Below are 16612 nucleotides of genomic sequence, written 5' to 3' on the forward strand. Positions count from 1 at the left end.
TACATCTGTGCCTTCTGGAGATGAATGACAATTCTTCACAAAACATATGCATTATTTGCATTCAAAATTAAAAAGATAATCATTCACACACACACACACACACACACACACACACAAACATTAAAAAAACAGGCTGTCAACCACAGATGGTGTGGGTTTAAACAATCCTTCAGAGTTACACAACCATAGTGTATATAAACTATACTGTAATAGCGATTTCTTTCCACTACAAAAGAGAACAACATTCAGGATTACAAATTTTGTTAAAAAATATTTATTTAAAAAAATACAACTGTTTTGCAAGTCTGATTGCACATACATATTAACATGATTTGCTACAATGTTTAAAGCCAGCTTACATTATTATAAAAAGCAAATTTTGTCATGTCTTAAAATATTTAACATTCCCTCAAAATTGTTTTTTTTAATTGCCACAAATTTTTATTTTTGCACAGAAGTCTAAACAATAGAAAAAACACCTGATTCTTCACGAAAGACCTTCATTATGTTTTGACAGGCAACAAATAATACACCAACCATTAAAAGCGAATCAATCCATAAAACAGCATGACCCACCGTGCAGTCCCTGAACACCTTATATTGTAGAATTTGTGGTTAAATCTAAAGCATGTTCCTCTAAAAAAAAGGCTTCCCAACATTTTCTTCCCTTTCTAACCAACATTTCAACATCATGACGGTCCTCCTAATATTTTATCCAGAGGTGCTTCTAGTCAAAGCAATAACACTGAAACTTCACTTAGAACTTTGGCTATTTATGCAACTGCATTACACACCAGCATCATTTTAACAATGGTATGGATATACTGGATATATAAAAGATAAACATTTTCAATTATTTTAAAAAAATGGAACAAGACTTGAAGAAACTAGTTTCTCCCAACTAACTCCACACAACTATTGTAACACAATAGGCTAAATATTTGGAAGACATTAAGAAATCAGACAGTATAGCTTTGCATGGATGTCCTGCAACATCTATGCAACCTGAAATATCCAGGAGTCTGTTTCAGTGCATCTGAGAAATGTATCTTCTTTTTGAGATATTTGCTACTGGATTCATTCAGCAATTGGAAGATGACATGGCTCTCAAGTGCACTGAAACAGACACCCGGATATTTCAGGTTGCATAGATGTTCCAGGACATCCATGAAAAGCCAAGAACCATCACACTTTCTGCAGTGGGGCACAAATGCTTGCCCAAGGGCAGGTGGGTGATGTCATGAACTGAACTTAGATATGGTTTTTCCTCTCCAAGAAATAGTGCAAAGGCCTGATAAGGGCAACAAGCCATTCCAAGAGTAGGGCCTTTTCTTTCTGCTAGCCTAGAAGGCAATACCGTCTGCAGAAAAAAACAACACTGTGATCCAAGTATAACTTTCTTCTCTTCCTCCTTCCTGTGCTATTTAGCCTGGAGGAGGATCACGTCTTCAGTAAGAAAGTGAATAATTAAGGCTGTTCTACTTTTTCTGGCTAAAGGAGAGACTCCTGTAGGAACACTAACCAAATTGTTAAGGAAAGAAGAAAAAATAAAGTATGTTAGCTTACTAGTAAAAGAGCAACGGCAGGAACACCATCTACATTGGAGTGGACTGACTGCGGTGGCTGGACAGTTTTTTAAAAAAATACCTTCCTCCAATTTTTTTCAATCAATTTTTAAAAAATTCAAAGCATACACATATATCCTTGTTGAATAAAAGCCTCCATGCACACACCCACTTGTCAAATAGACTCCACACCCAGGAAAGGTCTTTATGTAATAAAGATGTAAACCAGATGTCAAATTCCTGTTGACTTTACTTATTGAACAAAGGGTCTAAAACAGACCTACATATTTCCTGAGGATGTTGAGTGATTGGGAAAAAATTGTTCAAAAAACAATGGAGCGGTGGGGAATATGACCCAGCAGAGACCAATGTAGCCCGCAACCTTGAGCAGATAGTTGCCCACCCCTTATCTGTATACACCTACTTTGGATCATGCAGGTCCTCCAACCACATCTCTTCTCCACAAGGCGCCTCTAAATCATATATATGCTAATTGACTGGCTTTCCCACTATCCTCTCACTCTTCTCAACCTCGATTTCCCTTGCATATTCTTCCATGATGCAGAAAAGAATTAACTGAGAAAACAAACAAAAAACAAAAAGTTTGCTACTGTACTTATCACAAGCACTGTGATGTACATAAGGCCATCTGGTAACACTGCAATAAAAATACAAATGAATTTTTACAAATTATTTAGGATAACATATTTTCAAATGCGTTTACAAAGTATTCATGAAAAGACATCCTTGAACACTTAGCATTTAGAAGTTGGTGCAACTGAACAGAAAGAATGAAAGTCGGTGATGTTACGAAGAGTTTCAAAACATATTACCAAAGAAATTGCACAGCTCAAAAGGTCTCCTAGAAACCCCAAGTATTCACCTCATCATCCTTTGCTCTATTATTATGTCAACCACAAGAATGACTATCTTATAAAGATCATCCAGATGTGAAAAGAGATTAAAAATAGACATTTCCAATTATTAATCTAGTCTTCTTTTTAATGAAATTCACAGCTACAATATGTTCAGTGTCTGAGATGTCTTCGAAAGGGGGATAAGATCAATGTGTAGAGAAGGGGCTGCTTTTGAGCTAACCATTGTATATAAAAGATTTGAAAATAAATGTTTTATCAAATTCAGATTTGACAACAATTCAATTAAAGACAAGTTTATTCATTCATATTAAGTGCTACTACCAAGGATCACAAAAAAGAAAACTGAAGAGATGTCTTTCTTTTCAAACTCGAATGTTAGTCAAGTAAACCATCGCTTGGGGATGGGGAACATTTCAGCTTCTGGGCCAAAGGTTCCCCAACCTGGCTTATATCATGGAGTAATAAAAATAATTTGAGACATTTGGATTATTAAATGATATGCACAACTGAATTGAGAATATCACACATGAACAATTCCCAGGTGAGTTTAAGACACTTTGGGAGAAAATCACATAATGTCATATAGTTTTGAATTTATATTACAACAGACAGACAAAGTGTAGCATAACAAATAGACCTAGAAATCCTGAAAGTGCAAGATACTTTAAAAGCTGCAGTTACAAAGTGCAGTACATTTAATGTATATATAATAAATACACAATCTAGATGCTCATATGGGTACTTTATATTATGGTATATTGCCTCTTGTGCCACTTTAGCCTCCTCCATTTTATTAGTACTATTCTATACCGGGGGAAGGCAGGATGAGTGCTGGGGAAAAATGGAGATTCATGGAATTTGTTATTTCATTATAAAGAGTGTTTTACTTCCAAATTTTGCAAACAGCAGCAAAGCTCTCAACGCTGGTGTAACTGATTTCAAAAAATGATCCAAAGTGGCCTTCAAAAAAACTCAAGATATCAATTGGAATCTCATAAAGGCTCTTGCTTGACAGTTCTCTATATGAGTCAAATTATGCCTACATAATTATGACAGAGGAACTATTTACATTTTAGTCAGCTTTTTCTATAGTTTGAAAATAATAGCAATGACAATAGCAATTTCAATAGTTACGCATTTTGTAACCAGAACTTCTTTTGACACAAATAGTCTTAGCAAGGCAACTTGAAATGTGCAGTTATAAAGACAGGTACTCTCAGCATGGGATTGTTTGGATAATGAGGAAAATATATTCTATAGTTGGCATACTTATCTTCCTCCAAATTCATCCTCATTCATACTTAATTTCTCAAAGATGATGGGACTAGCAACTTTTATTATGCTCTATTGAGTGAATGTGCTCACTAGCTAGATTTCCTATAATGAAACAGCACAATAGTGATGATGAGGAACATAAAAGGACAACTAAGACTGATATTGCTTGTTTCCCCTTCCACCCAATCAAGAACTAAACAAGACAGAAAGCATGGAAGACAGATCAGTGGACAGTTGGTAATGCAATGGTCCGTGTCACATTGTGCTCACTGACATAAGTAATGAAAAAGAAGTCACCAAGAAAACAGAACAAAAACATTCATGATGGAACTGACTGGAAAAAAATGGGGAAAAAACCCATATTCCTGAAACAACAGGGAAACCATTGGTTCAAAAGAAGAAGAAAATAAATAATGCTGAATTATACACCAAGCCATCATCTAGATGAGGCCATGCTTACTGCCATTTGAAAAGGGATAGTAAAAGAAAACCTTTTACGAAGACATAAGCTTTGAAAGATGCCCTTTAAATTGACCAGCATCCTCTCCTTTTACTTTTCCATGACTGTGGTGTTACACAAACTTACAGTGAAACAAGTCACACTGGGATCAATAGCATGTCTGAGTAAACATACAGTGTGTGTGAGCGTGTGTGCATGCGTGAGTGTGTGTGTGTGTGTGTGTATATATATATATATATATATATATATATATATATATATGTATGTATGTATGTATAACAAGAACTGCATTCTTTATCCCACCACACTCTTTTCCCAGAATAAGATGTACTCAAACACAAGAGCTGAGCAAATATGCCAAGTGTGTTTTACATAACTGATCCTGAGTTATTCCTGTATGTTAACTGCAGGGTTTGCCCAGCCCCGAGTTAAAAGAAGAACACATTAATACAACAAAGCAGATACTGAATTAGGTCAGATGCTGTATTCTCATTTGCTCCCTCCTTCCCTTACTGTTTACATTCTGGTTTAATTATAATAGCATTTGTCATTATACAAAAATGGGAAATTCAGATTAATACTACATTCCAATGGTCTTTAGAAGAAGAAAATTTGTCATTTCTCAGTGGGCAAAATAATGAAAGAAAGGGGAAAAAACCAATCCTTCCTACGAAATCTACAATCTTGAAATATAATTTTTAGTTGATCGAGCATCCCTTAATATTTTCCTTTTTAATGGCAAAATGTCTGTTATATATCATTATGTAAAATACAATAACAATGTGATCGAAGTGGATAGATGAATTATAAAGATCATCAATTCTAAACGCTGAAATAAAACCCATTACACACTAGGATGGCACCATTACTGCCAACTTGTTAGACTATAAGCATTGCTCCTTTCTCTATTAGAAAACTAGGAATAGAACTAAAATATTATTAACTACTAAAGAAAACTCAATAATACTCCAGAGTGATTCTGTTGTCAGCAAACTACAAACAAAAAGAAAGCATCAGACATTCATGACATCAATCATAATCGAAAATATGGGTAATTACAGATAAGTTGTGTTGTGCAAAGGAAAACATGCATGAGAGTAGTAAGTTCTTTCCTTACTTGTATCCAGTTGAATCACAATCTGAAAATATATTTTTGGAACAGATATTTCCTTATTGGGGGGATGGGGTCCTGGAAGGAATCATTTACTCAAGTGGAGTACAGGCAAAAAAACTTGAAAGGTTGTTTAGGTGAAGGGTGCAATGGCACAAAAATCACAATGACAATGAAGGAAGAGGAGAGTGGGCCAACAGCCAGAAAAGAACAAGCTGCCTTTCTAGGCAATAACTTCTGCCTTTATAAGATTTTTTTTTAGAATCCTTTACTTTCAGATGTGCATTTGAACAAAGACGGCAATTTTCAGAACCAAATGCATTAGCCTAAATTTTGATTCCCGTAATGGAAATAATCCATCAAGAGATCGATGACCATCTGTTATAAACTCTCAAATGGCTCATATCTCTAAGAAGCAAAGACAAAGATTGAAAACTATATTGAAAAACAAGCTAACAGTTTAAAAAGCCATTCTTTTACTGCTCAAAAAGAATTTAAAGCAAGAACCACACCTGAAAACTCTCCTACTCAATATATACAGCCAGCCTTGTTTAAAATAACTAGTCCTAAAAAGTGCTATTACTTGTCCAATAGAAACAGCATAAAAATCACTGCAAAAGCAAGAATGCAGGATGCATATCCTCATCTATTCTTTTCAGCTGTTTTTCTGTACATTTTTTAATTGAAAAGAACCTATAAAATATTGCACATTCAATTTTGGTGCAAGAAGCATATGCCTTTCAAATTCCATTTTTAGGGAAGAACAACTCTTACAAGCCTTCCAGTGGCAAATCCCCCCCCCCCCCACTCTGAAGAGACCATGTCATGGGCTGAATGTTCCCCAAAACAGAAATTTCCAGGAATCCAACTGCCAAAAAAATGAATTTTAAAAATGCAGAAAATTTCATCTCATATCCAAACATAACCCTGACATCAGAAGGGAATTACTATTTGCAAAGGCTTTAAGGAGCATTCATTCCCTTTTATTGATTGTTTTGAATGGGGCAATTTGGGGAGGGTTGCACAAATACATTGAGGGCTGCAAACAGTCCTTGAATTAGCTACTTGTTCTCTCATCTTGTCTAGAAAAGAACTCTCCTCAGCCTACTAGAATCAATAGACAGCACACACAAATCAGAACCTAACAGATGTCCCATGTAACTTTCCAAGATGAAGGGAAGTCTGGCAAAATAATAGCTCTGAGCAGTGTGTTGCCAAAGGCTTTCATGGTAGCAATCACAGGATTGTTGTGTGTTGTCAGACAACCTCTGAGGATGCCTGACATAAATGTGGGCAAAACATTAGGAGAGGGTACTTCTGGAACATGGCCATACAGCCCGGAAAACACACAACAACCCTGGCAAGTGTCTCAGTAAAGGTCCGCTCTATGTCTACTGTCTTTTGGGGGGCTGATGAATTAGATGAATATCTCTTATCCAAAATGCTTGGGACCAGAAGTGCTTTGGATTTTAGTTTTCCCCCCAGAATTTGGAATATGCTTACATATTACATGTACATACTGAGATCTTGCAGATGGCAATCAAGTCTATAAACGAAATTCATTTATATTTGATATACATCCTACAAATTGCCCAATGGTGATTTCATACAATATTTTAAACAATTTGGCACCAAAAACAAAGGTTGTGTACAAAGAACCGTCACAAAGCAAAGGTGTCACAGTCTCAGACTCTACATGGATGGTTCTGGTAATTTCTAATTCCAGATAAGGGATGCTCAAAGCTGTACTCTTTCCCTCTCATCAGAATTTTATTATTACTGTGTTTGGGAGGGCAACCAAATATAATGGTTCCTTGGTATCCACTAGAGTTTAGTACCAGAACTTCCTCATGGATATCAAAATGTGTGGATGTGGATCAAATCCCATCATGTTAAAATGGCACTCCGTATATAAAATTACAAACAACTCAAATGGGTGCCTGAGAAGAGTGCCTGAGGATCTGAAGAGGGCTTAATAACAGCATTCAGAGCTGCTGTGTTATAGAACTCCTATGATTAGGAAAGCTGCCTTATCAGGGCCCCCAATCAAGAGAACTCTGTAATAGTTGTCAGTCCAATGTGGTTACAAAACCCTCTTCAGTCCTCTGTATGGCCTCTGATACTGCTGGATGCAGGGTACAACAAATACTGCTGGATGCAGGGTACGACAAATGTTTATGTCCATGTCTGCAGCACCCTTTTAGCCCTTCATATGTAGAGGCAACTGCCTGAACAGAGATTGGAATGAATTTAAATCTGAACAAATTCCTTTATGATAACATACAAGTAGCCCATTATTGGGGGATAGTTGAAGACATTCACATAGGCCCAATCTTGGATGACTCAATGCACACACAATAGAACTACAAGCTTCCCTCCAGTCCAATCATTTCAGCCTTGCACCAGAGATATTGGTGCAAATGGATGCTACATTTTAATCATCTTTGCTCCCTAAGAATCTACTAATAGTAACCACTGTGACTATGATGGGAATTCAAATGTAGTTCTGACAGAAGACAACCAAGACTTCCCAATGCCATACCTTCCACTCCTGAGCGACATGACCTGATCATTGAAATATTATCAGACACCATTTCTGGGACACAATTTCTAATAAATAGTTCCTAGAACTACACAATTTAAGGTGCTTTCAGAAATTAGACTTAGGAACTTGGCACCTGCCAACCCAGGATCTGCATGTTAACATTTATGCAGAAATACTCTTAACTCTTTATGCATCTCTTTATAGCAAAACTACTACTAGTATAGACATCTAATTCTGGGTATTGAATCTGAAAAAGTGGGTTAATACCCATGAAAGCTTATGTAAAAATAGTCTTAAAAGTGCTACCATATTTTGTCTTTTAATTCTCTCTTTTCTTTCCTCCTTTTTATGCTGCAAGAGACTTACAGGGCTACAACTATAAAAACTATTCTGGGTGGAAACAGTTCACACTTTCCAATATGGGTCATAAAAGCAAGATTTCAGAACCCGCAAGTCAACAGAATGTTGTCTCCAGATAACAAGGAATAACGACATATTATGCCATTCTGAAGATAGTACTTTTGGAATGGAGGGCTGAACTACTGTCTCGCCAGAAAGTTAAACACTACCTTTAGCTCCCTTCAAATTATTATCACATTATACCACTCTCACCATGCCATCATCATCAACAGGAAAGTTTCTAATAATGATACAATATTTTTAGCAGCAGGAGCATCTATGCACCCAAAATGTTTAGTCCAGCTATTACTCAGACTTAAACACAAAATATATCGCACAAAGGTGGGGCCAAGAGAAGTGATTACTTTTTTTAGATGCCTTATTTCTTTAGGCTGAGGAAGTATTTTCAAGCAGGAAGGTAACACAACATTTACAATTAACCTGATGAGATAGCACACCTACTGCACAGTTCGCTTGTCTATCTGATTTGCTAATTTTACCATGTTCTTTTCCCTTTTCTTTGCTACCAAGTAATACCTCACTTGAAGAATTCAAACAGTATTTGAAGATCAAGCATGTTCAATCCATGATCTATGCACCTTTGAATCATTCAACAGCATACAGCTGAAGGGTAAGAGTGCAGAAATTATGTAGACCTCCAAATGTTGAACTACAATTCCCAAGAGCCCTAAATCAGTTTATCCAAAGGAAGAATGCTGGGAGCTGCCAGAGTGGAAGGCAGCATGGGTCCCATCCCCCTGCTAGACGATAAAATGATGTTTTCTATGATATGTCAATACAACTTCTTTATCTACATTTATCATCTCTAGTAGTTTGTTTAAATCTCTTGTATACCATCAACATGCACTTGTAGAGTTTCTCCTTACAAAGCCATACATTACATTCCTGTATCAGCAGTACAGAAATTAATAATATTAAAAACAATCTTAAAGCTTTCCAGCTGTTTTTTGGAATCAAACTTCCAATAATATAATATACAGAAACAGAGAAGGAGCACAGGATTATCCAACAAGAGGGTGGCTATCTGTGACTGTGATATCAGCTACTACAAATGCAATCAATGTATCCATACAAAATTAGGTTCCCTTTACCAAGAAAAAACTTATTAAACCAAAAAGAAGCAAGCGAGAAAAGAGATAACAGAGCAGAGTCACCAATTAAGGCATTTCCATATTAATTCCCTTATGTCTTGAAGGGAATATCTGCAAAGGCATTTAAACTGGGAATGGCAAAATCAAGTCAGTATATATTGTTCCTGTGGAATTACCAATCACTCCTTGGATTGCATCATTTTAATGAATCTTCCTCTCATTTTCCAATGTGTCCTCTTTCGAGAAAGCCATGCACTATGTTTTCTGTAAATCTGGAGAGAAAGGCCCAGGAGTGGAGGGCCCATCCATTCCTGACAAAGTAAATGGTCCATGAGTATTCAGCACCGATGGAAACTATAAAACAGAATAAGATATTATGATTGAATTATATAAAAAATTAATACCAGTACAAACATTTCTTTTTTGGAGTGTTAAAATATTAGCAAAAATCACCAAATATATCCAAAGATCTTGATCTGAATTTCAGGAAAGCAGAGCAATGGCCAACTTCAAATGACCACTTTTTACTGGAAAATTCAGGGCAAGTTTGTTGTTTGGTTTTAACTCCTAATGTTAAAAGTGGCTTTCTAGGCAGGGCTACAAGCAAACAAATGAACAAGTCTTGACTAAGGTTCTTTTTTATATACAGTGTGTGGGGGGGAGTATTTAGTCAGATACCAATTGTACAAGTTCTCCCACTTAAAAAGATGAGAGAGGCCTGTAATTAACATCATAGGTAGACCTCAACTATGAGAGACAACATGAGAAAACACATCCAGAAAATCACATTGTCTGATTTTTCACAAATTTATTTGCATTCATGTTTTCTTGAGAGATTTCCATTAAAGAAACAAAGAAGAACTTTCAAATGTAATGTGAAAGAATCACAGAATCATATACCTGGAAGAGATCACAAAAGCCATCCAGTCCAACCCCCTGCCATTTAGAAGAGTCTTCAAAAGTTTTCAAAAAACTTTGTAGAAGAGCTATGGAAAGAAAAGTCTTGATTGTGAAGACCATGGCCACTAGCCTTCGTACCCAGAATGGGAAATCAGTGTGAACTATGGTTTGCAGAATAAAGAATGTCATAGTTTCTGATACAGAAGTTACAGACTCTATGGTCAGAAAAAATACTTGCATATAAAAATCAAAAAGATGAGCAGAGCTTTATGTTGGTGATATATCTTTGGTTCTCTAGTTGTTTTGGACTTTAGCTTCTAGAGTCCGTGACCATTAGCCAAGATGGCTGGGGCTTCTGTGAGCGGAGGTTCCAAAAGTCTGGAGACCAATATTTAAAAACCATTAATCTAAACTGACATTTACTTCTATAAAAAATAAAAGAGTTCATGTTTAAACAAGTTCTCATGAACCAACATTGATGGCTCTTAAACAGAACTTATCTGATATCATGTTCAGAAACATACCTGGAAAAGGGTGTTAGCACCTTGTAATCTTGCTGGACTGAGAGGAGCAAATGGGCTGAGAGTGCTCCAGAAATGGATACTGGAGAGCAGGGGGCTTGGAGTCAGTAAAATAGGTGTCTGGAAAACATACAAAATGTTACAACCCAGTTATGAGTATATTTAATATCTGAAGCTCCAACTACCTTTAATGTAACTACTAATCACTTGTTTCAGCACCTTTCAGATGAAACCAGAACATAAACAGACAGTTCATAAAATATTGGAAAGTGATTACATAGAATGAGTGAGAATTTGATTAATGTGTGCAAACCTAAAATGGGAGCCCGATGGCATATCAAAAGATGTGAATTAATTTCTAACATTCATGCATGTGAATAACCATACCCTCTTTCTCTGGCTGCTGTCCATGAAAAGTCCTAAAAAAGTGAAAATCCTTGGGCCTCATGCAAGGGGAAAGGGCAGAATATAAATTAAATAAACACATTTTTAAAAAATGGGGAATGGGCAGTGATCTGGTTACCTAATTTCTGCTCAAACACTAACAAAGCAAATTGAAACAAGTAAACTGTACATAAGTGTCCTATTAAACTTATCTTTCAATTAAGAATGATGTCCTAAAAGAGATAGACATAAAAATGAAAAATATAACATATAGCAGGAAAGTGCCATGTAAGCTTTTCATTTGCTCCCAGTAGATTCCCATTCTACATCAAGAGTGGAAGAAGCACTTGAGCAGCCATTCTGAAGTATATACCTAATTACACAATCACAGTTAAATAAAGGTTGAAAGATTGAATGTTTCTACTTCTATTCCTTTATGGAGTGGAAATCTCCATACAGAATATCGGGATATGATGTTCATACAACATAAAATGAGCTAGGATTCATGGTCAAACTAAGACAGGCATGGGAAAACTTTGGCCCTCCAGGTATTTTGAATTTCAACTCACAGAAATCCCAGTCGGCTTACCAGCTGTTAGGAATTGTGGGAATTGACGTCCAAAACACCTGAAGAGCCAGAGTTGGCCCATGCCTGATCTAGGATCTGTACCTGAATTAAAACTGGTGTTTCAGATCTTGTGTGAAGCAGGACTAGTCGCTATGTTTAACATAGCAGCAGACATGAGAATTAACTCCAGTCAGGCCAAGCAAGAATAGGCTACACTCCACAAGAAGGGGAAGGGAAGATGTAGTTTCACAGCAACCTAGATGATCCTATTACAGAGTTTTCTTGGAGAGATTTATTCTGAGGTGGTTTGCCAGTGTCTTCTTCCTCTTAGTATGACTTTCCATGGTCTCCCAGAATCCTAGCCCTGTGGGAGACCAGGTCCAGCATCCACAGTTAAATAACTAGGAACACTGGGCAGGATCAAGGATCTGCCTTAATTGAAGGAAAATATCTATGCTCACTGAACATGTCTCCATCTGATTTTTAATCAGTCAAGATGCAGGATCCCACTCAACTTCATGTAACACTTCTGTGGTTACCAGGAGGAAAATGGAACAGGGCAATCCATACCATCTTGCACATATCTAAATTTGGATTCTATGAGTTCTGTTGGTCCTTAAGAAAACAAATAAAATGAAACACTAGCTCAGAAAGCTTGGATATCTCCGAGATATTTACACCTCCTCCACCAAAAATTACAGCAAATGTAAGCATCCTGTACTACTTGTGTATATACACACAGAGACACTAGGAAAATGTACTGAACAGATGGCACTGTGGCAATGTATGTGAACATAGTCAAATCAGGTAAGGTTTCCATTCAGCCTCTATTTCTGCTCCAAACTTTCAACCTTTTTCGTCCCAGAAAAACCATATATTACCAAAATGTTTTTTCAATGCCCCATAATAGGCTTGAAGGCTATTTTGCCATCTCCCTATGGCAAAATAACATTTTAGGTCCATAAGAGTTGACCTCTCCTCAAAGGAAGTGAATAGACGATCAATTCCAAGATTCTTACTTAAAAAATAAGGCTTTCTCTGAACCTAAATAAGCCCTTGAGAGAGGATTCAGCAAAATTAATCCCCATACTCACTATGAAGTGCAATTAAGTATTTGCCTCTTGCCACACATGCCCCCCCCCCCACACACACACACACACACGAAACCAGAGAGGCTCTGAAAGGCACTAAGAGCAACAAAAACTGTCTTAAGGTATGTCTATGGGCTGCACTTTGTTTACCCCACTGTACAGTCATACAGATTTTTATTTAAAAACAGAAGACATGATTACCTGTGAAAAAAGTGCTGGTGTAAGAGAAGCAGTAGGGAGAGAAGGACTTAGTATTCCCAAAGGGCTTGGGTCACTGCCAGTAACAACAAGAGTGGGGGCAATCTCCAGTCCTTTTGGCTTCCTAGTTCGGCTAAGACGAAGTTCCTTTTCTGCCATGAAGGTACTCTGTTCTTTAAACTCCAAGATTTGATCCTGAGATTTTTCCAGCTGCTGGCAAGTGTCAGACTCCTTATCTATAATCAGATCAGGATTAGAATCTAAAGGTGGCAAAGGAGATCTGGGAGAAACCTGGAGAGCAGGGGAAACGGAAGCTGAAGGAGGCGTTGGGGTGAAATTGATAGTCAAACTTGGCAAAGATGTTGAGGTTTCAGTGGCCACCATTTTTGGTGTTACTATAGACTCCACGGCCTGGAGACTTTCATCTGAGCTAGAAGGCAGGGTAGGGACAGCTGATATAATAGATGTTGATTGAGTAGTAGAGGCAAGGGGTGATGGTGAAAGCTTTTTGGAGCACATGGTCACAAATTTTATGACTGAAGGTGTAGACTCCTGAATTATTTTCTTCTCTGCCACTTTTTCAGTTGGATTCTCCATCTTGATTGGCTTAAAGAGTTTTACACAAGAAGAGGAATTAAGGGAGTTCAAAGTAAATGAAGAATATAAGCCTGAGTGAATATAGTCATTGCGACTAGAGGATTTTGCGCAGGATTGAGGCTTCTCCTTCCCACAGTTCTCAGTTTCCTTGGTAGTGTTGTTAGTATCTACAATGCCTGCCTGTGCTTCAGCATCACCCTCAATCCTGCCAACTGCTAGTGGATCCATATTCAAAATTTCTGGATAGGACACAAACTTGTAAACAAATTTTTGACCATTCACTTTCTTAATGATATTCTGTGAAAAAAAGAGAAAAAAGGCTATCAGCTACATATCGTATTTGCATTTTTGTCAAAGAGATTTATTTATTTGGTTAGATCCAGATGAAATCTTATGAAAACTACATTTTTGGACTACATCTTCTAGAATACCCAGATCAGCATGACACTGTTTCAATTTTCAGAGAAAGTAACACCTCATAGTTTGGATTTAAATTTATTAGACCCCACTGAGAATATCACAAAAAGTAATCTAAAACTGATTTCAACAGAACCTAAGTGCTACTAACTGATCCTGCATCAAAATGTATGCCTCAATTCTCATTTGAGAAACTAAAGAGTGGCTTACAAGGTGATTCAATGGTCTCCCATCTATTTTCTAACGAAGGCACCTCCTCCTAAGTTTCACTTAACTCATGGCATCTGGTGATACCGCAAAGTAGTCTGTTTAAGAAAAGCATTGCCATTTCATTTCTGTCCAACCAGCCACTCATCAAAAAGCCCATCCAGGATCAAGATGAATGAAGATGGCTCTGAAACTTTATTACCGTTTTTAAAAAATCTTCAACATAATGGCTATTCATTCAATTACAGTAGAGTCTCACTTATCCAAGCTAAATGGGCCGGCAGAAGCTTGGATAAGCAAATATCTTGGATAATAAGGAGGGGTTAAGGAAAAGCCTATTAAACATCAAAGTAGGTTATGATTTTACAAATTAAGCCCCAAAACATCATGTTATACAACAAATTTGACAGAAAAAGTAGTTCAATACGCAGTAATGTTATGTTGTAATTACTTTATTTACGAATTTAGCACCAAAATATCACGATATGTTGAAAACAAAAATGGCTTGGATAATCCAGAAGCTTGGATAAGCGAAGCTTGGATAAGTGAGACTCTACTGTATCTCCACATGTTATGACCTTGATTCAAAAAGTACTAAAACTGAAGCTCACATTCTGAAGACAGGCAAAACACTTCTATCAGTGTGTGCACAGTGTTACAGCACCAAGGTTAAATATTCAAAAGACAGAACATTTATGTAACATTTTGATGTAGCTGAAGAAAATCAGCTGAAATCTTCCACAGAATGGCGTGAATAATAACCATTTCAATGCTTCTCAGCAATATTCTGTGGTACTTAAAATCTTTTCTACTCACTGATTCAATCTGTGCATTTTAAAGAAAATACACAATGCTAGATAATCAAGCCAGTGTTCAAATCAGCATGCTCACTGGAGCTGACACTATCTCCTGGAGACTTATTTTCTTGTTTGTATACTCACGTGAGAGCAGCTGCAAAACAAACCATTGTTAAGAGTTCATGATATATCAACATCTACTGTTCTAAGGCAGTACTGATTAAAATGTCTGGTACTCCTCTGGTTTCCAAAACCATTGAGAATGAAGCAGTGTCTGTGCAAAGAAGAAATAACAAATTCCCCTACCATATGCTATTCTACAAGAAGTCAGACAAAAATATTTGGAATAATGCAGAAGGATATAGAAGGCTACTCGGGTTCAAAAATCTGAACCAGAATATGTCAGGGAGTTGGACTAAATGGTCCATAAGATCTTTACCAACTCTATTATTCTATGATTTTAATATTTCAGAGAGAGACAAAATTCATGAGGTTAATTTGTATTGTTAGGCCTGCATCTCCCCCAACTTTGTTCTTCCTTCTGGTATTCAGAACAATTGGTTTTCAAGGAGAATCTCAATTAATTGCCATATATAGAGTGTACATACACAATTAACATTATGCATTTAAATTTTAAAACAACAAAGGACATATATGTCTAAATCACACCTATAACAAAGGCCCCTCCTACGCTCATTAAGCAAACGAAACAAAAGTTTCAGAATTGATACTGTACATTCTGAAGGCAACCACACTCACTCATAGGGCCAGCACTGCCATAAGGCAGAGTGAGGGGATCACCTTTGGCCCCAGATAAGAGGAAAAAGCAAAGGTGCTAGGGAAAAGGAATATGTCTGCTATACAGGCTTTAGCAAAGGAGGTTGTCTTGTTGCCTGTACTAAAGAAAGCATCAACTGACAGTTCAGCTTTTGTATGTGGATGGGAAGTGGCACCACTATGGACAAACCCTACTCATTCAACTAAGACAGGCCAACAACATTTTTCTTATTTACATTCCACTTAACATCAATAAAATTCAAGCGGGTTAAAAGCCTCTTGGGCAAACAAAAGATTGAGTTACCTTCACGTAATAATATCTGAGAGCACGACTGAGTTTATCGTAGTTCATACTGGGCTTGTTCTTACGGATCCCCCAGAGGCGAGCCACCTCCTCTGCCTGCAGAAGTTTGAATTCTCCGTCGTTGGAGGTCCAACAAATAACATCCTTGTTTTGAGACTCCTGAAGGAGTTGCAAAAGGAACTGCCACAAGGTGATTGCGTTGTCCATAGCAGTGAGCTGAAATTCAAAGATTAGAGGGGGAAAGATCACTATGAAATATACGCACAGCCTTCTGAGGACACCTATTAACATTTTCCCTACCTGGAGGTGGGTAGCAGGAAAGGTGTTTTTGCCCACAGTTCTTAACACGAGATAAGAAGATGGGCCTGCCAATAGAAGCTGAACACAAGCAGCTTAGGAGGCCTGTACAATTTCTGAAATTTTCTGTTTTCCTCATAGGGAAATCAGGTCAGTTTGAAGAGTTACATTTTCTCCTTACATTTATCTGCAGAAACCCTGTGTGAGCT

General features: G+C 37.2%; 1 protein-coding gene across 1 annotated transcript in view; it reads right to left on the bottom strand.

The window, feature by feature from the left end:
• Nucleotides 1-258: 258 nt before the first annotated feature.
• Nucleotides 259-16612, bottom strand: part of elk4 (ETS transcription factor ELK4) — a 38855-nt gene continuing 22501 nt past the window's right edge. Inside the window, exons 2-5 of the mRNA XM_062978575.1 lie at nt 16107-16322; nt 13011-13901; nt 10770-10886; nt 259-9699 (exon numbers count right to left, since the gene is read on the bottom strand). Of these exons, the coding sequence (XP_062834645.1) occupies nt 9601-9699; nt 10770-10886; nt 13011-13901; nt 16107-16313 (1314 nt within the window). The 5' untranslated portion in view covers nt 16314-16322 and the 3' untranslated portion in view covers nt 259-9600. The remainder of the gene's footprint in view (nt 9700-10769; nt 10887-13010; nt 13902-16106; nt 16323-16612) is intronic.

Source organism: Anolis carolinensis, chromosome 4, assembly GCF_035594765.1.
Source record: "Anolis carolinensis isolate JA03-04 chromosome 4, rAnoCar3.1.pri, whole genome shotgun sequence".
In the NCBI taxonomy this organism is placed as follows: domain Eukaryota; kingdom Metazoa; phylum Chordata; class Lepidosauria; order Squamata; family Dactyloidae; genus Anolis; species Anolis carolinensis.